This window comes from Pseudorca crassidens, chromosome 20 (genome assembly GCF_039906515.1).
Source record: "Pseudorca crassidens isolate mPseCra1 chromosome 20, mPseCra1.hap1, whole genome shotgun sequence".
In the NCBI taxonomy this organism is placed as follows: Eukaryota; Metazoa; Chordata; class Mammalia; order Artiodactyla; family Delphinidae; genus Pseudorca; species Pseudorca crassidens.
This window is the reverse complement of record NC_090315.1, coordinates 12,473,303-12,500,463: the sequence shown is the minus strand read 5'-3', so window position 1 is coordinate 12,500,463 and position 27,161 is coordinate 12,473,303. Positions and strand designations below refer to the sequence as shown.

Sequence of the window (27,161 nt, the reverse complement as noted above, 5' to 3'; positions counted from 1 at the left end):
TCCTGAAAGGAAGAGAGGAATGGAGATAGGGGCCTCTCCCCTCTAACGAGCCCTTTAGAAGGGCCCCGACCGGTTTGGGGAGCTGGGCAAGGGGAGGGGGGGGTGCCCTGAGCTGAGTCAGAGACCCGCCCAGAGACAGGGGGAAGTATGTTCCCCCCACCACCACTTTGCTATGGGTGGAGGGCGAGGTTAAAGGTCTCAGCCAGACCCTTTCCTCTCTGGGCAAAAACAGGAAAATAACTGGTATGTGAGAAAGGATCACTGGATATCAGGAGCTATGTGTATAAAGTATAAACATTTTACACGCATTAATTTATTTCATCCTTACAGCGGCCTACAGTAGAGAAAGGGATTACTATCTCCATTTTATAGTTAGGAAACTGAGGCTGAGGGGGACAAGTGTCCGCAAAGTCTACACATGTTAATGTTAACACCATATTTGTTCTCTCAAAAGTCCATGGTCTTTACCATTAGGCATCCTGTCACTCAAGCCAGGAGGTGCCTCAGAGCTCATTTCAAATGATAGTAACAGTAATAGTGAACACTGATAGGAAGTCTGCTGTGCAGGCAGTGTACCAAGCACTTCATACATATGGACTCATTGGATCATCACAACACCCTATTATTATTACTATTATTCCCATTTTACAAATGAGGAAACTGAGGCTTGGAGAAGTGAAGTACCTTATTCTGGGTCTCATGGGGCAAGTAGTTTAACTTAAGACTGTTCTAATCCAAGGAGCTGAGGAACCCTGCCCCAGATATCTGTTTGCTTCTATCTTATGAGTTAGCAAATCTCCTTCCAGGCTCCCAGGACCTTTACGCGGCCTTGCTCCCTGGCCTATCCAGGGACCACAACTAACCACAGGCATCTCAGCCCAGAAACCCATTGGGTCCCCCAGAAAACAGAAGTCAGATTCAGAGGGAAAAAAATATATATTTTTTTTATTTAAGAAGCTTGAGAGTCTGGTAAGGGAGGGGAAGATAAGAGAGGCTCTGGTGATGGCACTGTGCCCCTCACCCCACCTAGTGCATTATTAACTGGATATGAGCACCTGAGAGTCAGGAAGCGGGTGTCTGGATCCCACAGCGCATGTTAGCTGGAACCGCAAAGTCTGAAAGGAAGAAGCTAAGGGTGAAACCAAGGGGCCCAGGCAGACCCTCCCGCTCTCTCTATGCCCCCACTGGGGACCCAGAAATCCTAATAGTCCTTCTTTGGGAAACTAGAGTTCTGGCCCTGAGGCCCCTCCATCCCTCACACCCAGGAGTCCAGATCCCCAGGACCTTCTCCCTCAGACCCAGGAATCCAGACCTCAGCACCCTCCTCCCCCTCAACTGCTCACCTATCTGCTGAGGTTTGGGCAAGTTCAGTTTGCTCATGACCTTGACAAACTCCTCACAGCTGAGGGTGAGCCGAGGGTTTAGAGTCCGCTCCTCCTCCACAGTGGATACTGTGAGTCCTAGTGGCCAAGAGAGGGGGAGGAATGTTGAGCCGTCCAGTGCCTTGGGCCTCCCAGAACTACATTTCCCAGGAGGCCTCAGGGTGCCTTTCTGGCTCAGGACTAACAGATTGCTTTCCCTCCTCAACGGGCACTATGGGAAATGTAGTTTCCCACAGTTCCCTAAGTTCTATAAGGAAGTCCCAGGAAAGCCTATGCCTTCTAGATTCTAGGCATCGTAGTTTCTACATCCACACTCAGTACACCTAAGCACTTGATCTTTTGGGCCAGAGGAGTTCCTGGGAATTGTAGTCTGCAAGCCACAGCAGTTTGGTGCTCCCTCTCAAATAGTAGGTTATGTAAATCCCACACCTCACCATGGTAATCATGAGCAGGGTAGATCAGACAGTCTCCTGGAAGTGTGAAGATCTTTTCATGAACTGAGTGGTACAAGGTCTTAGCACAGCCTGGGGAGGGAAAACTCAGAGGTCAGTGGAGCAACAGGATGAGAGGAACTCCCAAATCCCTTCCCTTCGGGAAAAGGAGAGGATAAAAATCACTGTAGCTAAACCGTCTCCCTCATTTTCTGCCAGTAGTCCTTTGACTGGGTAGAGAAGGAGAGGGAAGGGCATTCTAGGCAGGTGGAACAGCATGTGCAAAGAATTGGGAAATGGTGAGAATCCAGCATGACTGTAAACAAGGTTAGGATATGACCCTGAAGCACCAAATTCCCTCACTCTGGGGATGCCAAGAAAGGATTCTGGGCAGGGAAAGTGGATGGGAAGATAAGAAACTGAAGACATTAGGCCAAAGAGGAGGATAGAGCCATGGTTCTGACAAGAAGCTCTGAGTCCTAAGTTGGGACAGGGACAAACCTCTCTGGAACGTTCTGCCACCTTTCCTTTCAGCCTAAATCTTTCGATCTCATGACTGTGTTGGGGATGCATAAATGGAAGATTAGGAGCCTCAGAGAGAAAAAGATAGAGACCAAGACGGAGAGATAAGGAAAGAGGAAGAAAGAGGCAGCCTGGGGATCTGGTTACCCACGGCCAGCTCAGCTCGCTGTGGCTCTGTCTCTTCTCTCTTGTCCAGCCTTGCTGGCCTCCTGCAAGGCAGCTAAATCCTCCCAATCTAGTGTCCACCTCACATTCACACACATACTCAAATCTCATACCCTGATATTGTGAAAGTAAACACCCTTCCCGCAGCGAAACCCCTCAATCTAATTGCCCCCAGCAGCTAAACCCCAAATGTAACACCACCTCCTAGCAATTAAACCACTGAATCTAGCAACCTTCTAGCAGCTAAATTGCCAAATCTAACTTCCCCCAGCAGCTAAATCCCTGAATCAAACTCCACACCCCTCCCTGCACCAGCTAAACCCCTTATGGGGGGTTAAAAATATGCCCATGAACACTTTGAAACTCTTCTCTTGAAAATGTGACACATAATTCCCCTTGCCTTGACTTAGTGGTCTGGACTAAGTGACTTGCATCTAATAAATAGGATATGGCAGAACTAACAGAGTTTAACTTCTGAGACAAGCTCATTAAAAAAAAAAAAAAATTAGGTCTTCTGTCTGCCTGTCTCTCTGATTGTTCCCTCTGGGACAATCCAGCTGCCATGTCATGAAGACACTCAAGCAGCCCTATGGAGAAGTCTGCATTGTGAGGAACTGAGGCCTCCTGCCAACAACCAGCGTCAGTGAGCCACCTTGGAAGTGGATCCTCCAGCCCCAGTCGAGCCTTCAGTCAGCCCTGGCCAGCAGCTTGGTTGCAACCTCACACAAGACCCTGAGCAAGAACCATCCAGTTAAGCTTCTCCCAGAGTCCTAACTCTCAAAACCTGTGTGAGATGATGTTAATCATTGTTTTAAGGCACTAAGTTCTGGGGTGATTTGCTTTACAGCAATAGATAACTAACACACACTCTTGACTCTAACTGTCCCCCAACCACTAACCTCTGAACCCAACTCTCCTCCACTCCGGCAGTAAACTCCTTGAATCTAATCCTGACCCCCTAAAAGTCTAACATTCATCCATTCATTCTTGCAACTGACACTTAAAACCCTGGCACCCACATAACCATACTAAGACCTCGGGCTGGGGAAAGGGGCCTGTGACCTTGCTGGAAGTCTGTCCGCCCACACCCTCGGATAAGCAGGGTATCTCCAGTGAAGGCCATGCTGTGGTCATCCAAGACGAAGGTGACACAGCCTGGGGTGTGGCCCGGGCTGGCCCGGGTCTCCAAGGCCTGGAAGAGAAGGAGAGTACAAAGAGTCACCAATAAGGCTGTGGCTTCACTCTCATGGTGAAACTGGCCTCAGAAGCCCCCCACCCCATCCCATCCCAGGGTCACATCTAGATAACCTCTTTTTGATAAAAAAAATACTGAAGTTAGATCCCGGACTTAAACCTCACTCCAGAGTAAACTTCCCCAAAATTAAAAACTTAAAGCAAGAAAATAAAATCATAAAACAGTGACAACAACAAAAATACAAATAAATATATGATCTCTGGTTAGAGAAGAACATCCATCCCAAAAGTCATAAATCATTAAGGGAAAGATCAATGGTTTGAATTTAAATACATTTGATGTTTCTGAATGGCAACAACATCATAAACAAAATTTAAAGGGAATCATCATGGTGGCCAAATATATTTGTAACACAAACACACCACATAGTAGTCAGTGCACTTTATGTACAAACAGATCTTATAAATCAGTAAGAAAAAGATGAGCACACTAATATAAATATGGAATACTAAACAGTCATTTCAAATTGTCAATGAAATAAAATTCGATGATGCTATACACAAACATTTAATGGCAGGAAAAGATATTTACTATCCCGTAAGTGCAAAAAACAGGTTACAAAGCAACTTATACAATGTCATCTCTTAAAAAAAATTTTACTCATTAACTCAAAATATTTTTTTTCTTTAGGCTTTTCCTGTATCATCTTTTTTTTTACAGTAAACATGTCATTTTATTTATGTATTTTTAAAACACGTCATTTTATAATAAAAAATAAAACACAAAATTCACAATAAATGAAAGATCTAAACATAGAAAACCCAAAAAATTCTAGAAGGAAATATAGAAGAATATATATATTTATAAATACATATATATTTATATATATAAAATCTTGAGGTAGAAATGGTTTTTCTAAGCATGATAGGAAATTCAGAGGCCACAAGGAAAAACAGGAACAGATGTGACCACATAGTTTAACTTCATTACAGAAAAAGACAAAAATCAGAGTGACAAGACGAAAAAACTCAAGAGACAACATTAGCACATGTATAAGAGAGTATTAAAAAGTGTGAATAGTCATAATATATAAACAGCCCCTAAGTATCAATAAGAACCCCCAAAGAAAAATGGGCAAAAGAAAAAACCAGGCAATTCATGGTAGAGGGAACAAATAGTCAAAAAACATCTGATAAGATGTTTGATCTTCCTTAAAAGAAAGGAAGGGAAGGAGATATCTAAAAGCCCTATTTTTCACCTAACAGATTGGCAGTTGTCAGAGTTGCTTAGGGTGCTTGAGGCAAACCCTTTCATCCCCTGGGATGTGAGTACAACTCAGTATAGCCATTTTAGAGGACAGCTTAGCAGCGTCTAGCAACATCGTAAATGCACATACTTCCTGACCCCTCAAAGTCACTTCTAAGACTCTGGGGGACACGGGTTCGAGCCCTGGTCTGGAAAAATTCCCACATGCCATGGAGCAACTAAGCCTGTGTGCCATAACTACTGAGCCTGTGCTCTGGAGGCCGCGAGCCACAACTACTGAGCCTGCGTGCCACAACTACTGAAGCCCACGTCTAGAGCCTGTGCTCCACAATAAGAGAAGCCACCGCAGTGAGAAGCCCGCGCTCCACAACGAAGAGCAGCCCCCGCTGGCCGCAACTAGAGAAAGCCCCATGCAGCAGCAACAAAGACCCAATGCAGCCATAAATAAATAAATAATAAATAAATTTATATATATATAAAAAAAGACTCTGCGGTTAAGAACCCCTGACACATGAACACAAAAACACCATCCAGGGAATCCCGATTATCTAAATTCCCATGCTCAGTTCAGGGAAGCAACTGTCAGAAAAATCTAACAATCACTTAAAAGATTAGTTCCCACTCACATATCACTCCTCCTCTCTTAATAGAGGCCTCTCCCACCAATTAGCATCCTCATCCAGGTCAGTCATCTGCTAATTGTTGAAGGACACCATGTGCAGACTCTGTTTTGACACCCAGTATCCATTCTAACCTTCCCCACTCACAGATCTCCAATTTGGTCTGGGGCATCAGTGTGCCCCGCCGAGCACTTTCCCAGCCTCCCTGACAGCTTGGGTGGCCTCTGGCACAGTCCTCTGGCCAATGAGATCTCGATAAGTCTCCTGAGGATTTCTGGGAAAGCTTTTCCCTTCCTGATAAAAGGGACTGGCACCTGCCCTTTCCACTTCATCTGGCTCTGAACACAAGGTGTGATGGCTGGAGCTGCAGCAGCCATCTTGCAACCATGAAGAAAAAAAAAAGCCAAGAGAATCCCACAAATGATGGTGCTGCCAAATCAAAGAGAATAGCTACATTCTTCCAAATTTCCTGTTATAGGAGAAAAATAAACTATTTATTTAAGCCACTGTATGGGTTTTTCCGTTACTTTCTGCCAAACACCTTCCTAGCTCATCTACAATAGAAATATATGGGCAATGCAAAACAAGTGAAAAGCAAAATCACAAATCTTGCAAAATCTTGTGGGAAAAATCACATCCCCTGGCCCCCAAAATTAACATTACCTTTTTGTAGTAGAGGGATGATCTTTCACTTTTTATTTTGTATGTTTCCATACTCTCTGAATTTTTTTTTTTTTTAAACAAAAAGCATGGGAGTCTTTTGAACTAAAAAGGGGGATGGATATTCAGGAGTAATGTTCAAAATATTTAACCATAGTTATGGCATGCGTATTGGCCAATCAGAAGGACGTCAGTTGTAAACAACCAGTAGTTAGAGTATATACAGTTGACCTTTGAGTAACACAGGTTTGAACTGTGCAAGTCGACATACAGACAGATTTTTTTCAGTAGTAAATACTACTGTACTACACGATCTGGTTTGGTGAATCTGTGGATGCAGAGGAACCACAGACAGAAGGACCAACTGGAAGATATACCGCAATTTTTATTTATTTTTTGGTAGTATGCGGGCCTCTCACTGTTGTGGCCTCTCCCATTGCGGAGCACAGGCTCCGGACGCGCAGGCTCAGCGGCCATGGCTCACAGGCCCAGCCGCTCTGCGGCATATGGGATCTTCCCGGACTGGGGTACGAACCCCCATCCCCTGCAGCGGCAGGAGGACTCTCAACCACTACACCACCAGGGAAGCCCAATATACCCCAATTTTTGAATGTGGGGAGGGTCAGTGCCCCTAACTTCCTAGGTTGTTCAAGGGTCAATGGTATATGGTATATATAATTGTCTTATGTGTATAAATTGAACAAAATTTTAATATCAATTGAACACAATCCAGCTTGCCACATAGATCAAGATCCCCTAGGCCCTTAGTGACTGCGTCTGTGTCTCAAGTGGCTTTGCTGATATCAGCCTCCCTGTTTATCTTTCCCTTCTCTAGAATATCTAGAATTTACCCTCTATCAACCCCCATAATCCTGCCCATCTCAGGCCTCTCCTGCTTGGGCCCACTGACAGCCTCCTCCCTGGCCTACCAGCTTCTAATCCACCTCCTACATGACCCTGAGGGGGGTTTTCTATCACCCAGATCCAATTTTGTCCCTCTCTGCTCAAAACCCTTCCCCAGCTTCCACCGCCCCCAGGGCAGAGTTCCAGCTCCTCAGCCCCTGCTCTGGTGCCTGCTCACTTTTCTAGCCCCATGTCCTATAACATCCTCCTTTCCCCAGCTACTCTGAACCCCAGAGTCATTTCCAGAAAATAGCACACTTCTCCACACCTCTTTGCCCCTGCAATTTCCTCTTCTCCCATCAGTCCGATCTACCTACTCTTTAGAAGCCTGGCATTGATTACCCTTTTTCCTGTACCAGGCTCTCTTCTAAGCACTTTACATGACTGAACTCATTCAGGCCACACACATCCTTATGAGGTAAGTACCACTCCTGTCCCCATTCTACGGATGAGGAAACTGAGGCACAGGATGAGAATGAACAAACTATAACTATATGCGACAATATGGATGACTCTCACAGACGTAACCATGAGCAAAAAAAAAAGTGGGCTAGACATAAAGAGTGGAGTGGGGAGGAGTGAGATAAAGTGGGAAATCTCAGTGTGCCTGGTACACAGGAAGGATAAGTGGTATTTCACGCAGCTGAGGTTTCAGTGCTGAATCCAGATGTAAAATATTTCTCTCTTGGTGAGGACACATGGATTAGTGGTTAGGAGCAGTTTCTGGAGCCGGGTGACATTTGTTCGAATTTTGGCTCTGCTATTGCTAGCTGTGTGACCTTGGGCAAGTTACTTCACCTCTCTGGGCTTCTCTGCTCATTTGTAAAATGGGCATAATAATTGTCCCCACTTCATAGGGCTATTATAAAGATTAAATTATTTCACGTATGTAAAGCATTTTAAAAATGCCCAGGGAATTCCCTGGAGGTCCAGTGGTTAGGACTCCAAGCTCTCACTGCCTTAGGCCCAGGTTCGATCCGTGGTCAGGGAACTAAGATCCCATGAGCTGCGTGATGCGGCCAAAAAAAAGCCCAACACAATAATTCCTATATTATAAAAATAATAATGTTTTAAAATTCTAAAAACACTGATCTCGTGGAACCACCAGGTCTCCTGGGTTCAATTCCTCGCTCAGCCACTTTCTCAGTATAACTTTTGGGCAAGTCACTTTCCCTCTCTGCACCCCCTTCTCTGTAAAATGGGGAAAATGTTTCTGATCTCACTATGTGGTTAGGAAGGTTTAATGAGATCTATCTGTCAGAAAAGACACAGTGGAGGCTCAAGAACCAGGTTCAGCCATAGCAATGTTTTGTCTGGACTGCTCGGTAGTTATTAAAAGTCTGAATTTGTTGTTTACCCTTAACATTTGGAAGATTTTTAAAAAATGTATATTTGCAGCTTCTAATTTAAAAAAAAAAAAAAGGCTTTAAAGTAGACAGACTACATTCCCAAGCATGAATAATCAACTTGAATTATGTAGTGAGTGTCCTCCATAAATGGGGCACACACCCCAACACTAGCCACGGGTCCCACCTCTCCCTGCTCCCAGGAAGTGATATTTGATTCTGAAAATTGTGTGAGATACATGCTGAGAAAATGCACTTTCTCACAATGCTAAGTGAGAAACAAAACACTCAGTATTTCTTAACTATTATTAAGTTATTTATTATTATTATCATCCAATACAGAAATATCTGCAATCTACTTCTGTTAACAGCAAAGAGAAGTTTTCAAAGAACAAGTTAAGTAACACCAGGAGGAAACAACCAGACACATCCAGAAAGTGGGATATTCTGCAAGACAACAGGCTGGGAGCTTCAAAAGTCAATGTCATGGGGCAGAAAGGGTCTGAAACTGTTCTAGATTAGAAGAGACTAAATAGACCTAACAGCCAAATGCCATGTGTGAACCTCCATCGGGTCCTGGTTCATATAAGCAGCTGTAAAAATGATTCCTAAGCACCTGGAGAAATTTGAACATGGGCTGGATTTCAGAACAATTTAAGAATTATTGTCTATGTCGTTAGATGTGACAAAGATTTTGTAAAAAGAATGGTTCTCCAAGTGGTGTAGTCGAGGGAACCCTGAGGGTCTGCAAGATCAAAACTATTTTCATAATAGTGTGAAGAGGTCTTTTGCCCTTTCTCACTCTCATTCTCCCCTGAGAGTTCAGTGCAGTTTTCCCAGAAGCTCCATGACTTGTGATGATGTCATCACTCTGACAGCTGATGGAATGTGTGCTTGTGTATTCTTGTGTTTTAAAACAAGTCTCACAGGAATAAAGACACAGACCTACTAGAGAATGGACTTGGGGATATGGAGAGGGGGAAGGGTAAGCTGTGACAAAGCTAGAGAGAGGCATGGACATATATACACTACCAAACGTAAGGTAGATAGCTAGTGGGAAGCAGCCGCATAGCACAGGGAGATCAGCTCAGTGCTTTGTGACTGCCTGGAGGGGTGGGATAGGGAGGAGGGGAGGGAGGGAGACGCAAGAGGGAAGAGATATGGGAACATATGTGTATGTATAACTGATTCACTTTGTTATAAAGCAGAAACTAACACACCATTGTAAAGCAATTATACTGCAATAAAGATGTAAAAAAATAAATTAATAAAAAATAAAAAAAGTCTCAGTTTCAACTTCTGATACAGTAAATATGTTTTGCATATCTAAATACTTATTTTTTATTTCTTTTTTTTTTAGCCTCACCGCGCAGCTTGTGGGATCTTAGTTCCCTGACAAGGGATTGAACCCAGGCCCTCCACAGTGAAAGCACAGAGTCCTAACCACTGGATCACCAGGGAATTTCCCATTTCTTTTTAAAATTGAGATATAATTGACATGTAACTAATACAGTAACTATTCCTTGATAGAACCCAGGTAAACAAAAGCTTTTTAGGGCCCTCCATAATGTTTAAGAGGGTTAAGGAATCCTGGGGACCTGGGATTAGTATCTTGAGCAGCACCCCCTCTATATCGCTGTATTTAACGGGCAACACTAACTTTCGGAATCCGCCAACCCTCTTGGGAGTTAGAATGTTCGAATCTCAATCATTGCTTATTAAAACAGTAAATCTATTCTACAGTGAAACCGTACAAATTTGGCTCACTGTGAATGTAAAATGTAAAACCAGTTCAAAAAGATGTTTGGGGCTTCCTTGGTGGTACAGTGGTTAAGCATCCGCCTGCCAATGCAGGGGACACGGGTTTGAGCCCTGGTCCGGGAAGATCCACATGCCGCGGAGCAACTAAGCCCGTGCGCCGCAACTACTGAGCCTACACGCCACAACTACTGAAGCCCGCGTGCCTAGAGCCTGTGCTCCGCAACAAGAGAAGCCACTGCAATGAGAAGCCCGTGCACCTCAATGCAGAGTAGCCCTCGCTCGCCGCAACTAGAGAAAGCCCGCGTCCAGCAACGAAGACCCAACACAGCCAAAAATAAATAAATAAAATAAATAAATTTGTATATTAAAAAAAAAAAAAAAAGCTGTGTGGCAGTTTCTGCTAAAGTTAAATATGTGTCAGTTCTAAGACTCAGCAAGCCCACTCCCTGGAATTGAGGGTAATGTCCACCAAGAGATTTGTACAAGAATCTTCAGAGTAGCATTATTCACAATAGCCCCAAACTAGAATCAACCATCAAAAGGAGAATGGATATAAATTGTCATCAATTCACACAGTGAAATGCTCTACGTCAGGGGTTGGCAAACTATGGTCGGTGCACCAAATTTGGCCTGCCATCTGCTTTTATAAGAATGACATTTCATGCCACATGAAAATTATTAAAATTAAATTTTCAGTGGCCATAAATAAAGTTTTACTGGAGCCCAGCCATGCTTATTCATGCATTCATTGTCTGTAGATGATTTCACACCAATAGGAAAATTAAGTAGTTACAACAGGGACCATATGGCCTGCAAAACTGAAAATAGTTACCATCTGGTCCTTTACAGAAAAAGGTGGCCAACCACTGCTATACAGCAAAAAAGGAAAGAACTACAATTATATACAATAGTAGGTAGAGTGAAAGAAGCGGACATAAGAGTACACACTGGTTTCTGTTTATAAGGTCCAGAACAGGCAGAACTAATCTACGATTAAGTAAGTCAGAAGAATGGTCCCTTGGTGGGGCTGTCAATGGCCAGGAAGAGGGACAAGGAAGACTTCTGGGGCGATGGGCACGTTCTGGATCTCGATCTGGGCAGTGGATACTCAAGTATAGACATATGTTAAAATTTACAAAGCTGTACATGTGTAATATGTGCCCATTTTACTGTATAATATGCATGTTACAATTCAAATTTTTTAAGTGGGAGGAGGAAAATGAGAAGGAAAAAAAGTGCCCATCTCCAAAGGTTTATAAAGAACTCGGATGAAAACCAAACAAAATGCTGAACAATCATCAAGACAGATAATACAAGTGGTAACAAGGATGTAGAGGGACTGGAACCCTCACACAACTGGTTATGGGAACATAAAATGGTATGGCCACTTTGGATAACAGGTTTTTTTTGTTTTTGTTTTTGTTTTTGTTTTGCGGTACGTGGGCCTCTCACTGTTGTGGCCTCTCCCGTTGCGGAGCACAGGCTCCGGACGCGCAGGCTCAGCGGCCATGGCTCACGGGCCCAGCTGCTCCGCGGCATGTGGGATCTTCCCGGACCGGGGCACGAACCCGCGTCCCCTGCATCGGCAGGCGGACTCTCAACCACTGCGCCACCAGGGAAGCCCCCGAATAACAGTTTTTGATAGCAGTTTGGCAGTTCCTCAAATTGTTAAACAGAGTTCATACGATCCAGTAATTCCATCCTAAGTATATACCCAAGAGAGATGAAAACATACGTCCACACAAAAACTTGCACATGAATATTCATAGTGGCATAATTCATAAGAGCCAAAAGTGGAAGCAATTCAAATGTCCATCCACCGATGAATGAATAAATAAAATGTGATATATCCATACAATGGAATATTATTCAGCAATAAAAAGAAATGAAACACTGATACATGTTACAACATGGATGAACTTTGAAAACATTATGGTCAGTGGCAAAAGCCAGTCACAAAGGGCTTCCCTGGTGGCGCAGCGGTTGAGAGTCCGCCTACCGATGCAGGGGACATGTGTTCGTGCCCCGGTCCGGGAGTATCCCACGTGCTGCGGCGCGGCTGGGCCCGTGAGCCACGGCCGCTGAGCCTGCGCATCCGGAGCCTGTGCTCCGCAACGGGAGAGGCCACAACAGTGAGAGGCCCGCGTACCGCAAAAAAAAAAAAAAAAAAAAAAAGCCAGTCACAAAGACCACATATGATACCATATTTCTATGCAATGTACAGAATAGACAAATCTATAGAGACAGAAAGTAGTTTAGTGGTTAGTAGCCCACGTGCCCACGTGCTGCAACTACTGAAGCCCACGCACCTAGAGCCTGTGCTCCGCGACAAGAGAAGCCCGCGCCCGACGCCACAAGAGAAAGCCCACGCGCAGCAACGAAGACCCAACGACCCAATGCAGCCAAAAATAAATAAATTTTAAAATAAATAAATAAATAAATAAGCCAAGCACTAAAGCTAAATCTTCCACAGCTAAGCCCTTCCATGTTGATTCATTGAAAACATCACTCATCCAGTTTAACAAAGGGCTCTTCTTGACACAAAACTCCAACCGTTTCTAACACCTCTAAGGCTTCTCAACCCAAGAAATGCTTGTTAGCACCTGCTTATTATGTACAGTGTACCTAAATGTACAATGCATTTTCTTTTTTACCTGCTTCCAGAAAAAGGCTTGAAATAAAGAGGCTGTAACCAGTGGAGCTAAACCCTCTGATCCCACCCACAGCCTTTATTTCCCCAAACCATCTGACTCAGTTTAACTGGCCTCGTTTAGTAAAACCCTCTAACCTGGAGGTCAAGTCCAAGTGACATTCTGTCCCCAAAGCCAGCCAAACTCTCTAAGTCTTTAGCAACTTTGATCAGGAAAAAGTCCTGCCAGCTGTTTCCCCTCCCTCTGAGGGCAACCCTAGCACCTCCTCACCCATCGTATTTCCCTGGGTTGAACTTCTGGCCAGAAACCTGCTGATTCTGCTTGGGGCAAAGAAAGGAGAGGAGGTAGGAACCTTCAGACCTTTCCTGTGTGAGGCAATAGCAGGGCTGGGGTTAGGGTGAGGCAAGCAGGCTCCTATAGGGAGCAACATTTAAGGAGGCGCCCACTAGAAGGTGCCAGCCCTGCCTTTGCACCACCCTGAGAATGAGCGCCCCCTTAAATGTTGCACCCTGGATTCCTCTCTTGCCTCACCCTAGTCCCGGCTCTGGGCTCTGGGCAACTGCATGCGCCTTCCTCCAACAGTGGCTCTGGGAAGATAGGGCTGGGTCTCTCCCTCAGCCATGACCTTGTAATTCCAGCTCCCAGTCAAATTTTATGAGACTCCAGGCCAAAGGAGTTGCTCCCAGGTTATAGGAAACGCCATAGATGTTGTTGACTTAAGGGGATGGGCCAGAGACACACCTGCCCAGAGCCTCTTGGCTCAGTTTTTCACCTGGGTTTATGGAGCCCTTCTCCCTGAGACAGAAACTCAGGAGTCAGGAGTCCAGGCCCCCAAGCCCCTCTTCCCTTTAGTCCAAAAACTCCAGGCCACCACCCTCTCGGGGACCCAGCATCCAACTCACGAAGCGCCCGAAGCGGATGGGGTCTCCATCTTCAATGTGCATGTCAGCCTGGGCCCCACTAAGGCGGGAGATGACAGACTGGCAGCCGGGGAGTAGGGACCGGAGCAGCCCGGAGCCGGTAATGTGGTCCGCATGGCAGTGGGTATTCACTGGGAGAGAGAGGAGAGAGCCAGGTTCAGGAGAGCACAGAGAGGACGCAGGATTCCCAGCCCCCAGCCCCCTCCTCCCTCAGGCCCAGGAGCCCGGCCCCCAAACGGACCAGCATACAGCAGCTGTAGCCCCAGTTCCTTGACCAACTGGGCATCCCGATGCGCTGTCTCCAGAACCGGGTCGATCAGAATGGCCTCTCTGGACTCTCTGTCACCCAGGAGGTAAGTGTAGGTGCAGCTCTTGGGCTCAAACATCTGGAAAGGGGGTGGGGACAAGTGAGAGCACAGATTCAGAACCCCCCCTTACTGTGGACCCAGGAGTCCAGGCCTCAACTCCATTCTCTTCCTAAGATCCAGAAGCAGAAGCCCCTGTCCCCCCCCCCTTTTTTGTTTTTTACTTAATGGGTTTATATTTAATATAGTACTTCTCACCATGGAGATGTTACCCGTTAATATAAAAATTTTTTTGTTTTTGTTAAACATTAAATCTCTTCTCCATTTCAATGTCAATATAAAGTATTTTTTTACATTAAATCTTTTCTCCATTTCAACGTTAGGTACAACGAATACATTTTCTAAACTTTTTCCCCCACCAAGAGATAAGTTTTAATTTTTGACCAACTGTATTTAATATCTACGTACAATATTAACTTGGGAGATAACGAAACAAAAATCCATTAAAAATATGGAGAGTTAAAAAAAATAAATAAATAAAAAAAATAATAATAAACTGTCGTGAAAATCAAATGGGAAAAAAAAATATGGAGAAAAGACTCCTCAGTGTTGCAGAAGGCAGTGATTATAACTAAACAGTGGCAGTTTCCTAGGATTCTGGGCAAGAGTTTTCTTCTTCCTATTGAGAATTCTTAAACTATGAAATATTACTTTTGCAAAGTTCAGCCTTCTCACTTCTTTGACCTTCTTTCTAACTAGCAAATGCAAATTACAGATGGCATTTTTCAGTGCATTATTTGTTGTGAAGAAAACGTTTTGTTTTCCATTTAATATAGTATACCAATTTGTTCCTATTTATAGGGAAACCAAGACTATGAAACTACCCTATTTACTGTTTCTTGGGAACTTTCAGACACCAAAACTCAGTTCTGAACCTCAACAGCACAAAAGTTTTCAGGACAAGGTTTGATTCAGGAGGTCCTTCAAAGTCACATCTGTCCATTTCTCCTTCGTGCATATACCCCCAAACAAGCATAAATGCCTGTAATACTGAGAACGAGAGCGATTGCATCTCTGGCTTCTACTGCTTCAACAACAGGCAGCACCAAAAGCAATGAAAAGAGGACTGGGAACAATTGTGTTGAAACTAAGATCATGATGTTGAGATCTTGAGGTGACTGGTTCTTAAAGGCTGAAGGTTTCAAAGAAAGCGGTATTTGTTTAATTCTATCAGTTCAGGATGCTGAGGCTTAAGAGGTTCCACGTGACAGCGCCTTCAAGTTAGCAGCCATTACAGGAATCCCCCTGCCCGGAGTCAGGAGTCTGGGACCCCAGCACCTTACTCCGTCGGAACCAATGAGTCCCAACTTTCATCCATCCCCAAACCTGGGTCCCCGTCATCCTCTTCTGTAATGGAAGCAAGAGTTCAGACCGAAGCCCAGATCGGGGTCCCAGATCTGGGACCCAGATCACTCCCCTTTAAAGGACGCAAGAGTCTAGCCCTACACCCCTTTCCGCAAAGATCCAGGCGTCAGGGCCCGGGTATCTCTCCGGATTTAAAGGACCCAGGCGTTCCACCCCTACCGCCACCCAGGATCCAGTAATCTCGCTCCCCGGTCCAGCCACTGCGAACCTGACGTAGGAGGATGGGGGCTCCAGACTCGCTGTATTGACTGAGCTGCCGCCCAGCGACCCTCAGTGCAGACCCCGCCATAGCGCCCGAGGCTGGAGACGGAGCGGTGCCAGCGGAAACCGAGCGCACCCAAAGCTGAACCCCGGAGGGGCGGGGCGGGGCGGGGGCATGGGCGGGGCCCGCCTTAAAGGGGCCACAAGTGCCTGGGGCCGAGGGAGGGGCGGAGCGGAGCGGAACGGAACCAGGCTGAGGACCGATGGGGAGACTTTAGAGACGGAGAAGACAGGAAGACCCAGAGGAACAAAGAACAATCACCTCACACCAGTCAGAATGGTCATCATCCAGAGGTCTACAAACAATGCTGGAGAGAGTGTGGAGAAAAGGGAACCCTCCTAAAGGCTGGTGGGAATGTAAACTGGTACAGTCACTATGGAGAACAGCATGGAGGTTCCTTTAAAAACTAAAAGTAGAGCTACCATATGATCCAGCAATCCCACTCCTGGGCATATATCTGGACAAAACTATAATTTGAAAAGATACATGCACCCCAATGTTCATAGCAGCACTATTTACAGTAGACAGGACATGGAAGCAACCTAAATGTTCATCGATGGAGGAACGGATAAATAAGATGTGATATATATACACAATGGAATATTACTCAGCCATAAAAAAGAATGAAATAATGCCATTTGCAGCAACATGGATGGACCTAGAGATTATCATACTAAGCGAAGGAAGTCAGACAGAGAAAGACAAATATCATATGACATCACTTATATGTGGACTCTTAAAAAATGATGCAGATGAACTTATTTACAAAACAGAAGCAGACTTCAAAAACAAATTCATGGTTACCAAAGGGGAAAGGTGGGGGTGGGGTGGGATAAATTAGGAGTTTGGGATTAACATACGGACACTACTATATATCAAATAGATAAACAACAAGGTCCTACTACATAGCACAGGGAACTCTACTCAATATTTTGTAAAAACCTATATGGGAGAAGAATCTGAAAAAGAATGGATGTGTGCATATGTATAACTGAATCCCTTTGCTGTGCACCTGAAACTAATACCACATTGTAAATCAACTATACTCCAATATAAAATAAAAATTAATTTTTTAAAAAACCAGAGAAACAAAGAACAGGGAGACATTCAAAGGGCAAGGGAGACACACTGGGAGAAGCACAGACTTCTCTCCCTGGAGAAGGAGAAACCCAACAAGAGACCCCAATACACTCATAGCCCCAGGGCCATTTTATAGGAAAAGCAGGTGGTTGGACCTTCATTGTTACAAAGAAAAAAAGTTTGGTTCAATGTCATTAGTGTCTTGAGGGGCTGTTGGTTGAGTGCCTGGTCCCAGAAGAAGAGATTATCCCATTAAACTTTATTTAAAAATCACTTAAGTATTTTACCAGGAATGTTTATGTCTTCCCAGGAAGAAATCATTAAAAAAAAAAATTTTCCACAATGTCTTGTAAAATCAGGTTGGGGATCATTTGGCTTCTCTTGGAATGTGAACCTCTAAAAATGGCTTTTGTTCATTTACACCAAGGACCTAGAGTTGAGACAATGTCTAGTCATGGGCTGTCTGAAAGCTTGCTCTTTGGAATCATATCAGTAGTGAGAATAGGGCATCCCACTCTTGTCTGGAGGATCTAAGTCACTTTGTCACAGATACAGAAGGCCAACTGTACCACACCATTCGATATAAGGGACTTGCACATTTGCCAATTTTGGTATCCATGGGGGTCCCGGAACTAACCCCCTGTGGATACCAAGGGAAGACTGTGACTCTCCCTGTGTTTGGGGAGACAGCCCGTACTCCCTCTGCAGTCCTCTACCCTTAGCTACAGCAAATCAATAAATCCCAACTTTGCCAGACTTCTAGTATATTCCTGGTGGGCTTTATCAGGGGAGAGACTCAGGGAGCCACTCAGAGACAAGGAAGATGCTGAGACTCAGTGATAACAAAGAGAGAGAGAGAGAGATCTGGAGAGACTTTCAGAGATACATTGGGAGATACAGAATTGAAATGGGGTGTCTGTCAAAGAAATATGGTCACTTAGATACACTCGAAGATTCTAGGAGATCGTGGAGGTGGGAAGAGATGTGGGGAGCAGGGAGCATTAGAGAGGGGAGAAATGTACAGGGAGAAGGACAGAATCTCTCAGAACAGGGAAACACCAAGAGAGGGGAGAAACAGGCAGAAAGAAAAGCTCAGACTCAAGGAGAGAACTTGGTTCAGTTATTCCTCACACTGAGGTCTCCTGAACGTCTGGCTCAAGCTGAGCGAAACTGGAGGCCCAGAGGTGAGTCCTCAGTCTGGTTGGTCTGGTTGGTGGGGGAAAGAGGTGCAGACATCAGGGCTAAAACAAGGAGAGGTACAGGGATTGCCTGGAGCTCAGGGGAGAGAGAAGCCAGGAAAACAGGGACTCTGAGGCACACTTTACTCTGAGGGTCCCCCAAATAAGACCTCTCCACCCCGGGGCCCATTTCTAATTGTTTCTGCAGGATTGGTAGACGCTTACTTGTCCCTTGAAGGCGTGCACACCCTCTGGGGGTTTTGTAGAGTCAGCTGCGAGTTATCCTAAGAGTTAGAAACTGGTATCACCCTTCCCAAATGTGTGACCTCAGGCTCAAAACTAAACTCTTCTGGGCTTCTCTTTTTTCATCTGTAGCTTGTGGTTGAAAATAGTTCCTCCCTCACTGTGAAGATCTAAGAAAAGATACATGTGGGGACTTCCCTGGCGGTCCAGTGGTTAAGACTCTGAGCTTCCACTGAAGGGGACACGGGTTCAATCCCTGGTCGGGGAATTAAGATCCCACATGCCGCACAGCCAAAAAAGAAAAAAAAAAAAAAAAAGATACACACACCCCAATGTTCATAGCAGCATTATTTACAATTGCCAAAATACGGAAGCAACCTAAGTGTCCATCACATGAATGGGTAAAGAAGAGGTGGTATATATATACAATGGAATACTACTCAGCCATAAAAAAAGAATGAAATTTTTCCATTTGCAGCAACATGGATGGACTTGGAGGGCATTATGCTAAGTGAAATAAGTCAGACAAAGAAAGACAAATACTGTATGATATCACTTATACGTGGAATCTGAAAAATACAACAAATGAGTGAATATAACAAAAAAAGAAGCAGACTCACAGATATAGAGAACAAACTAGTGGGTCCAGTGTGGGGAGGGAGGGCAAGATAGGGGTAAGAGGTTAAGAGGTACAAACTACTAGGTATAAAATAAGCTACAAGGATATATCTTACAACAGGGGAACATAGCCAACATTTTATAATAACTATAAAGGAGTATAACCTTTATAAATTGTGAGTCACTAGATTTTACACGTGTGATTTATATAGTATTGTCAGCAACTATACTTCAATTTAAAAAAGAAAAGATCCAATGAGTTCACACATACAAAGAGTTTGGGAGAGGACCTGGCACAGAACAATTGCTCAGGTGTTGTGCTCTCAGGGAGGTGGCTATCACTATTTCATCGTCATCCGTGACTCCTTCCTCCTCTTGCTACTTCCTCCCAATTCATTACTAAGCCCTGATGAATTAACCTCTCCAACCAGACCACTTTTCCCTCATCACGCCCTCTGCCCCAGTCAAAGAGGCAGCAAAGCATAGATGCAAATTACATGGATTCCAGGGTCAGGCTGCAAGTGTTCAAATCCTGGCCCTGCTATTTCCTGGCTGAGTGACCTTGGATAAGTTTTAGTGCCTCATTTTTATCTCTGTACAATGGAGATGATAGTAGCGCCTCCTCTTGAAAAACTGCTGTCAGCATTAAATGAATGAACATACATAAAACACTCAAGACAGCTTCTGACATATATCAGATGCTGTAATTAATAACATAATTATCATATAATATAATTATCGATATCATATAATAATATAATAGTACTTTTTAATAATTACTAATATAATTAATATATAACAGCCGCCTCACTGGCTTCTGTCTTCCACTCTACCTCCCTGTAATCCATTTTCCACGCAGCAACCAGTGAACCTTTTAAAATGTCAATGAAGACACTGAAAAGTCAAAGCAAACAAATTCAACTTGTGGGTCTTGTTTAAGTACTGACTGAAACAAACCAAGTGTAATAAAAAGATTTTTATGGGATATGAGGTCTGGTATATAGCTTCAAAATCATCTGGGAGGAGTGAGTGGGGAAATGAGCCCAAATAATCCTTCCGTATAACTCCCACGGCTCCCAGGGTTCGCCAGACCTTGTGGACTATCAGACTGAAGACCCACCCATGCGGGGGTGGTTTATGGGCACTTCACGGTCATTCCTGTACGGGGCGGGACGGTGCACCATCACTTCCCGGGGGAAGGGTGCCAAGCAAGCCACCCCGGGCCTGGCACCAGGAGCTCCAGCGGGGAACAAGGGGGCCCGGGTACCTGGAGACCGCCGCCCTTCCGGCCCCAGGGTCGTAGTAGTAGGGTGGGAGGGGCGGAGAATCCAGAATCACCCAGCAGCGAAGAGTGCCGGGCGCTGTGCAAATAACGTGACTTTTACTGGGCATCAGCTCGCTCTGAACCCGTCCCGCTCCCTCCCTCTCTCGAGGAAAAAGCTAGCCTTTACTTGCCAGTGCCTTGAGGGGTAGAATAGGCAGCGGGCTCTTGAAACTGATTCGGGAGACGGAACTCAAGCTCCGAGCGGAATTCTCGAAAAGAACGGGGACATACAAAAGGGAAGTTGTCTCAAGAAATCTCTTGAGTTAGGTTTCCCCGTGTTAACTCCTGCACGTGCTTGACTCCAGTCAGCCACCGTAGGCCCTGCAAGCCTCGGCACACTTTCCTCCGGTCCCTCAGCCGGTATTGCTCACCAATTGGCTTGCCTTGCGCACCCACCCCCTCCTTCCATCCCGTCTCCCCCGCTGCAGCCTCCGCGGGCCGGACCGCGCATGCGAACTAACGCCCCCACCGGCCCGGCGGAGGAGGAGGGAATGGAAATGAGGCTGGGCCCAGCAGCTAGCGCGCGCTCCTTCCCCTGCCCTCCCATCTCAGGGCGCGCGCCGCGCGGTGCAGAGTCCGAAGGCAGCGCCGCAGTGGCCGCGGCCCCCGAGGGAGGGGCCCGGAGCCCCGCCCCCAGGGAGGAGCCGCCCGCAGGTGAGGGGTCAGCGGTCTGGGCACAGACGCCAGGGTCTTCGGGAAGTAGACTGGGGGTGCTGATCGCCAGAACTCCCGGAACGGGGGAGGGTCCTGATGCATAGGTTCTGGAGGGGCTGCATGGGCGCCTGAGCCTTGGGAGGGTGCATTGGTGCCCGAATGCCATGATCCCAAGGGGTGCTTGGAGGCTCGGAGGCTTGGGACCTCGAGGGAGAAGTCCATTAGGGGGTCTCAGAATCGCAACACACGAGCCACGCTCTTTCTGTGTCTTCCTCCAGGTCTCCCCTCTACCCTCCACGGTTCCAACTCCACGCAGGGGTTGAAATTTAGTGACAAGAAGAAGGCAGTTCAAGCGGCGTCAATGTGAATCCCGCCCACTGAGCTCGTAGGCCCCTCCCCTGGGACAGAGTTGCTGAGCAACCGACTTTGGGTCTTATTAGTATAGCTCCACCCATCCCCGTCTTAGGTTCCTCGGCCGGTTCCGCCCACTCTGGACATAGGCCCCGCCTGCTCCGCGCTCTGGGGCGGCTGGGAGTTAGTTATAGAGGCCCCGCCCACTCCGCTCGAAGGCTCAAACGCTGAGGCTAAGTTCCAAATAGACTGCGTCGGGTCGGGTTTGCATAACCCCGCCCATTGTGCCCTTAGGCTCCGCCCACCCTCGCCTTATAGGACCCCAGAATTAAATAGACCCTGCTCCTAAACATACTGAGCCTTGATTGTTAGGCTCTCAGCCCTTCCCCCAACAGCCTGATAAACACCGGCGTCGCCCCCTCTCCCACCCTAGGCCCTCCCTTTAGGTTTCTGGGCCAGCAAGATGCTGGAGCGGGACGCTGAGTCTGTGGCCCGGGGCACCGATCCTAGTCCCACTGGCAAGGAGCCTGTGACCAAAGGAGAAGGTGAGGGCGGCTCCACCGGTGAGTAGGGGGCATTCTCCAGGAACTGGGGCCAAGAGAATCGTATGTTGAGGGAATCTCAGGGTGAAGTTTTGAAAGCCCAGGGTGATAACCATTTCGGATCCCCAAGAGCGCCAAGTTCTGGGGAATCCTCCAGGTTGTCTTGGAGGGACCCCTCATTTCTAGGGGAGATGACATGCGGGATTTCAGGGTGATCACTTGGGAAGATACTAGAAACGGACAGTTTAGTAGCTTTGGGGAAGCCTTAGCTCTGGGGTTCCAGCGAGGTAACCCTTTGGAGCCCCTTAGGATGATGCATGGCAGGGGTGAGAAGCAGGAACACGCCATTTGGGGAATCTCAGTATGACCCTTCAGGTGTCCAGACACACTAGAATGTCAAGGTCGAGGGGGAGCCTGGTGTAGACTCAGGGCGTTGGCTGCTTCCTGGAGCCCACCAACCCTCCTGTCCCCTAGCTCCCTACCAGGGCTCGCCGCAGAAGCCCAGCCAGTTGGTTCCAGGGCCCGCCACGTCTGCGGGGGCGCCTTCCCGACCCCGCCGGCGGCCCCCGCCCCAGCGCCCGCACCGCTGCCCCGACTGTGACAAGGCCTTCTCGTACCCGTCCAAGCTGGCCACGCACCGGTTGGCACACGGCGGCGCCCGCCCCCACCCATGCCCCGACTGCCCCAAGGCCTTCTCCTACCCCTCCAAGCTGGCAGCCCACCGCCTCACGCACAGCGGCGCCCGTCCGCACCCGTGCCCGCACTGCCCAAAGGCCTTCGGCCACCGCTCCAAGCTGGCAGCCCACCTCTGGACCCACGCGCCCACCCGCCCCTACCCGTGCCCCGACTGCCCCAAGTCCTTCTGCTACCCCTCCAAGCTGGCGGCCCACCGCCATACGCACCATGCCACCGACGCCCGTCCCTATCCTTGCCCGCACTGCCCCAAGGCTTTTTCATTCCCCTCCAAACTGGCCGCCCATCGCCTATGTCACGACCCCCCGACGGCACCGGGTAGCCAGGTCACTGCCCGGCATCGCTGCTCCAGCTGCGGCCAGGCGTTTGGCCAGAGACGCCTCCTACTCCTTCACCAACGCAGCCGCCACCAGGCCGAGAGCCCAGGGGAGCGGGAGTGAACCCTCCCTTTGGCTCACTGGCTCCCTGTGCTGCCAGCCCCAGTCAATAAAGAGGTGGCATCTCTGAGCCAGGCTGTATGGACTTGCCTCTTCCAGGTAGCCGGAAGGGAGGTTGGCCCCCCGCGCTGGACTCAGACTTAGCAGGAGGAACTCGTTTCTGGGAGGGGAAAACATCACCCACAGAGTTAGCACGGGGCCCCAAACCATGGACCTGGAGGTGTGGTTTGAAAGCCCTGGCTCTGGTTTTTCACACCTCTTCATATGGCAGAGGTTAAACATCTGCTAGCATCCTGTGCTGCTGAGGAGTGTGGCGAGACAGGCTCTCCTCAATGTTGTGAGTTTAAACTAGTGCCTCCACTTTGGCCATTGAGTGTATGTATAAAAAATTTTAAATGCACGCATGCTCGTGTCAGCGATTCCACTTCTAGGAATTTATCCTATAGATAAGCACGTGAAAAAAGGTATAAGATTAAGGATGTTCACTGCAGTGCGACGGCAGTGGCCAAAGATGGGAAACAACCCGAGTGCCCATCAATAGGGGACCAGCTAACGAATTTACAGTACAGCCAGAGAATGGAAGATGTAGCTGTAGGGGAAAAAAGTCAGCTCTACATGCACTGACGTGGAAGTATTCCCAAGATAAGCTAAATCATAAAGGCAAGAACAAGGGGTGTATACCAGTAGAGTAAAAACAATTTGAAGGCCAAGCTTTGGAGCCAGCCCTGACCCACTAAAAAGCCGCAGGGCCTTGGACGAGCTTGTCGCTTCTCTGAACTCAGATGCCTTATCTATAAAATGGGAGGGTTTTTTGTTTGATGCTGCGGGTTTCTAAATTTGGCTGTGGCTTGCGGCATCTTAGTTCCCCGACCAGGGATCGAACCAGGGCCTCGGAAGTGAAAGCACCAAGTCCTAACCACTGGATCGCCAGGGAATTCCCAAATGGGAGTATTATAAGGCCTTTACAAGCAACTTCTCAGGCAAAGATGGTTCCCCTCTTGGAGCCTGTTTCTCCAGCTATAAAACAAGGATGACTGAGCGAACATGGAACTGCTCTTCGTTCTACAGATAGGAATTAAGCAGGTACCGTGTGCCGGGCCCTGCACAGGGTGTTAGGAACACAGCAGTGAACAAGACAGACCTGGTCTAGTGAGGGAGGTGGACACCAACCAAGTAGTGGCAAACACAAAGTAAAGAAGCCAAGTCCACTTTGAACAACAAGTAGGGGAGCCTTGCCTCCCTTCATACCAAGAATTATTACAAAGCTGTAGTAATAGGACGGTGGTGCTGGCTTGGGAATAGGCTAGTGGGAGGGCACTGAGAGCTCAGGAACAGACCTGCGCTTACGAGGTGCTAATAGGAGGTGGTCCCCACCTGTAGATCAGAGGTTGGCAAGCTTTTCCTATAAAGGGCCAGACAGTAGATCTGTTTAGATTTTGCAGGCCATACTGCGTCTGCCACAACTACCCGGCACTGCTGTTGTAGCTCAAAGGCAGACACATGCATTGTGATATGTGGACGAGCGTGGCCGTGTTCCGATAAAACTTTATTTACAAAAACAGTAGGTGAGGGCTTCCCTGGTGGGCGCAGTGGCTGAGAGTCTGCCTGCCGATGCAGGGGACACGGGTTCGTGCCCCGGTCCGGGAAGATCCCACATGCTGCGGAGTGGCTAGGCCCGTGAGCCATGGCTGCTGAGCCTGCGTGTCCGGAGCCTGTGCTCCGCAACGGGAGAGGCCACAACAGTGAGAGGCCCTCGTAATGCAAAAACAAACAAACAAACAGTAGGTGGGCTGGATTCTGCCTATGGAGTGTAGTTCACCAGCCCCAGCTATAGATAAGTGGGGAAAGGATAGCTAATCTGTGAATGAGCTGAGAGATAGGGAAGAAAATTAAATGAGACCCTGTGGTAGGCAGAATAATGGTCCCCCAAAGATGTCCACATCCTAATCCCCAGAACCTGTGAGTGTGCTCGCTTCCACACAGCAGAAGGGACTTTGCTTATGTGATGAAGGATCAGCTCTTAAGATGAGAGATTATCCTGATTATTCCAGTAGGCCCAGTGTAATCACAAGGGTCCTTACATGGGAAAGAGGGAAGCAGAGGAGTCAGAGGAGGTGTGCCAATGGAAGCAGAGACTGGAGTGATGTGGGACCACGGGTCAAGGAATGCAGTCAGCTTCTAGAGGCTAAAAACGGCAAGGAAATGGGTTCTCCCCTAGAGCTTCCAGAAGGAACACAGCAAAATAAAAATTTAAATAAGTAGATAAATAAAATAAAAAATAACATTAAAATAATTTTAAAAGACAGAAGGAACACAGCCTGGCCAGCACCATGATTTTAGCCCACTCAGACTGATTTTGGACTACCGACCTCCAGGACTATAAAATAAATTTGTGTTGTTTAAAGCCTATGATTTTGGTAATGTGTTACAGCAACATAGAAACTAATGAGGCTCTCTACCTCACAGCATACACGGAAGTTTCTAGTGATTTAAGATCTAAGTCTGAAACACAAAACTCTAGAGCATTTAGATGGAAATAAAGGAGAATCCCTTAGTAACCTCAGAGGCAGAGAAAGTATCTTTAAGACACAAAAAGTACAGATCGTAGAGGAAAAGACTGGTAAATTTGATCATAAGCAAACCAAGATACAACGATGATAGAGAGACAGTATTATGAGGGTAGACCTGGCAAATACGGTTAGATATAGAGGGTGAGGAAAGGCCTTCTTGAGGAGCTATTGTTCAGAGCTCAGATCTGAAAGCTGTGGAGGATGGAACGAGAGATGGTTTGTGGAATCTCCAGCATGAGGCTGGAACCAAGCAGACAAATGGAAATCAGGGGGCCTCAGGACTGCAGGCTGCTCAGCAAGGCCCTCGGGGGAGGGGGAGAGGCAGCGGAGGGGCAGGCTCCCTCCCCCAAAGCCAGCAGTATGGCTTGTGTCCATATTTACCGTGGAGCTGCCCCGGCAGATTTCCTCCAAAGCGACCCCACCACCATCAACGTTTCAAGGACACAAACTCATCTTGGGGGTGTCCATCCGGCCCAACCTTACTTTGTCCAGATGGGAAAGCTGGGTGCAGGAGGGATGGGATTTGCCCGCAACCAAGCAAGGGACAGTGCTGAGTCAGGGTGGATCCTGGGTTTTCCTGGTACCCCGCCCAACACCCTGCTACTCCTCGCACTGGTCCTGCCTGAAGACCTCTGCACTTGCTTTTCCTCTGCCTGGAATGGTTCCCCCGGAACCTCCCTTACTTCTCCCAAGTCCCTGCAGACAGGCGAGTCCTCTGAGACACCTTCCCTGATGACCCGATCACTCTCATCACTGTGTAACACTGCCTGGCTTTATCTGCTCACACAGCATTTATCGCCACCCCACAATGCGGGACACTTGCCTCTCTCTCCCCCAGCAGAATGTCAGCCCCGTAAGAGCAGGAGACTCGTGTCTGTTTTTTCACTCTGCAGCCCCACTGTCTCACACATGGTGGGTGTGGTTGGCAGAAAAACGGCCTCCCAAAGATGCCCACATCTTAATCCCTGGAACCTACAGATATGTTATGTGGCAAAGGTTGAATTAAGGCAGCATAAGGAATGAAGGTTCCTAAGTGGCTGGCTTTAAAACAGGAAGATTATCCCAGGTTATCCAGCTGGGCTCAGTGTAATCACAGGAAGAGTCAGTGTCAGAGTGACACAGCGTGAGAAGACTCGACTGGCCGTTGCTGGCTTTGAAGATGGAAGGGGCGTGGGTCGTGGGCAGCTGCTAGAAGCTGGAAAAGACAAGAACACGGATTCTCTCCCGGAGCCTCCAAAAGGAGCGCATCCCTGCCTACACCTTTTTTTTTTAAAATTTATTTATTTGTTTTTAGCTGCGTTGGGTCTTCGTTGCCGCGTGTGGGCTTTCTCTAGTTGTGGAGAGTGGAGGCTACTCTTTGTCGTGGTGTGCGGGCTTCTCACTGCAGTGGCTTCTCTTGTTGCGGAGCACGGGCTCTAGGCACATGGGCTTCAGCAGTTGTGACTCGCAGGCTCAGTAGTTGTGGCTCGCGGGCTCTAGAGCGCAGGCTCAGTAGTTGTGGCGCACGGGCTTAGGTGCTCTGCGGCATGTGGGATCTTCCTGGACCAGGGATTGAACCTGTGTCCCCTGCACTGGCAGGCAGACTCTTAACCACTGCGCCACCAGGGAAGTCCCCCTGCCTACACCTTTATGTTTAGCCCAGCGAGACCCATTTTGG

The 27,161-nt window shown here is 47.4% G+C and overlaps 3 protein-coding genes across 9 annotated transcripts; 1 reads left to right on the top strand and 2 right to left on the bottom strand.

Moving 5' to 3' along the window:
- Positions 1–917: 917 nt before the first annotated feature.
- On the bottom strand, positions 918–20,637 carry ETHE1 (ETHE1 persulfide dioxygenase). Of its 5 annotated transcripts, none has more exons than XM_067720423.1 (7): positions 20,389–20,637; positions 14,064–14,208; positions 13,805–13,953; positions 3,563–3,692; positions 1,817–1,906; positions 1,344–1,460; positions 918–1,115 (listed from the first exon to the last, which is right to left on the bottom strand). In XM_067720423.1, exons 2-7 carry the CDS (start codon positions 14,206–14,208, stop codon positions 1,063–1,065), a joined length of 684 nt encoding a protein of 227 aa, XP_067576524.1. In that variant the 5' UTR covers positions 20,389–20,637; the 3' UTR covers positions 918–1,062. The 5 variants fall into 5 exon arrangements, with proteins under 5 accessions (XP_067576524.1, XP_067576526.1, XP_067576523.1 ...); XM_067720425.1 differs by lacking the exons at positions 1,344–1,460; positions 20,389–20,637 and adding exons at positions 13,173–13,267; positions 15,761–15,908; XM_067720422.1 differs by lacking the exon at positions 20,389–20,637 and adding an exon at positions 15,761–15,908.
- Positions 14,229–15,749, bottom strand: LOC137215331 (small integral membrane protein 30-like). The gene has a single exon (XM_067720429.1). The coding sequence runs from the start codon at positions 15,282–15,284 to the stop codon at positions 15,117–15,119; it is 168 nt and encodes a 55-aa protein (XP_067576530.1). The 5' UTR covers positions 15,285–15,749; the 3' UTR covers positions 14,229–15,116.
- ZNF575 (zinc finger protein 575) lies at positions 20,573–27,000 on the top strand. Of its 3 annotated transcripts, none has more exons than XM_067720427.1 (3): positions 20,630–20,911; positions 21,696–21,825; positions 22,279–27,000. In XM_067720427.1, exons 2-3 carry the CDS (start codon positions 21,726–21,728, stop codon positions 22,935–22,937), a joined length of 759 nt encoding a protein of 252 aa, XP_067576528.1. In that variant the 5' UTR covers positions 20,630–20,911; positions 21,696–21,725; the 3' UTR covers positions 22,938–27,000. The 3 variants fall into 3 exon arrangements, 2 of the variants coding, with proteins under 2 accessions (XP_067576528.1, XP_067576529.1); XM_067720428.1 differs by having other exon boundaries at positions 20,632–20,911; positions 21,696–21,807; XR_010939259.1 differs by lacking the exons at positions 21,696–21,825; positions 22,279–27,000 and adding an exon at positions 21,190–21,689 and having other exon boundaries at positions 20,573–20,911.
- Positions 27,001–27,161: the final 161 nt, after the last annotated feature.

What these genes read in the sequence shown, in the direction of transcription:
- ETHE1 (XM_067720422.1), bottom strand. Translation starts at nt 15,841, where the DNA reads ATGGCGGGGTCTGCACTGAGGGTCGCTGGGCGGCAGCTCAGTCAATAC. An exon ending in CCCCCATCCTCCTACGTCAG is followed by an intron (nt 14,209 to 15,760) that starts GTTCGCAGTGGC and finishes CCCCCTTTCCAG; the next exon opens with ATGTTTGAGCCCAAGAGCTG. An exon ending in GCTACAGCTGCTGTATGCTG is followed by an intron (nt 13,954 to 14,063) that starts GTCCGTTTGGGG and finishes TCTCTCTCCCAG; the next exon opens with TGAATACCCACTGCCATGCG.
- LOC137215331 (XM_067720429.1), bottom strand. Translation starts at nt 15,284, where the DNA reads ATGATCTTAGTTTCAACACAATTGTTCCCAGTCCTCTTTTCATTGCTT.
- ZNF575 (XM_067720427.1), top strand. Translation starts at nt 21,726, where the DNA reads ATGCTGGAGCGGGACGCTGAGTCTGTGGCCCGGGGCACCGATCCTAGT. An exon ending in AGGTGAGGGCGGCTCCACCG is followed by an intron (nt 21,826 to 22,278) that starts GTGAGTAGGGGG and finishes CCTGTCCCCTAG; the next exon opens with CTCCCTACCAGGGCTCGCCG.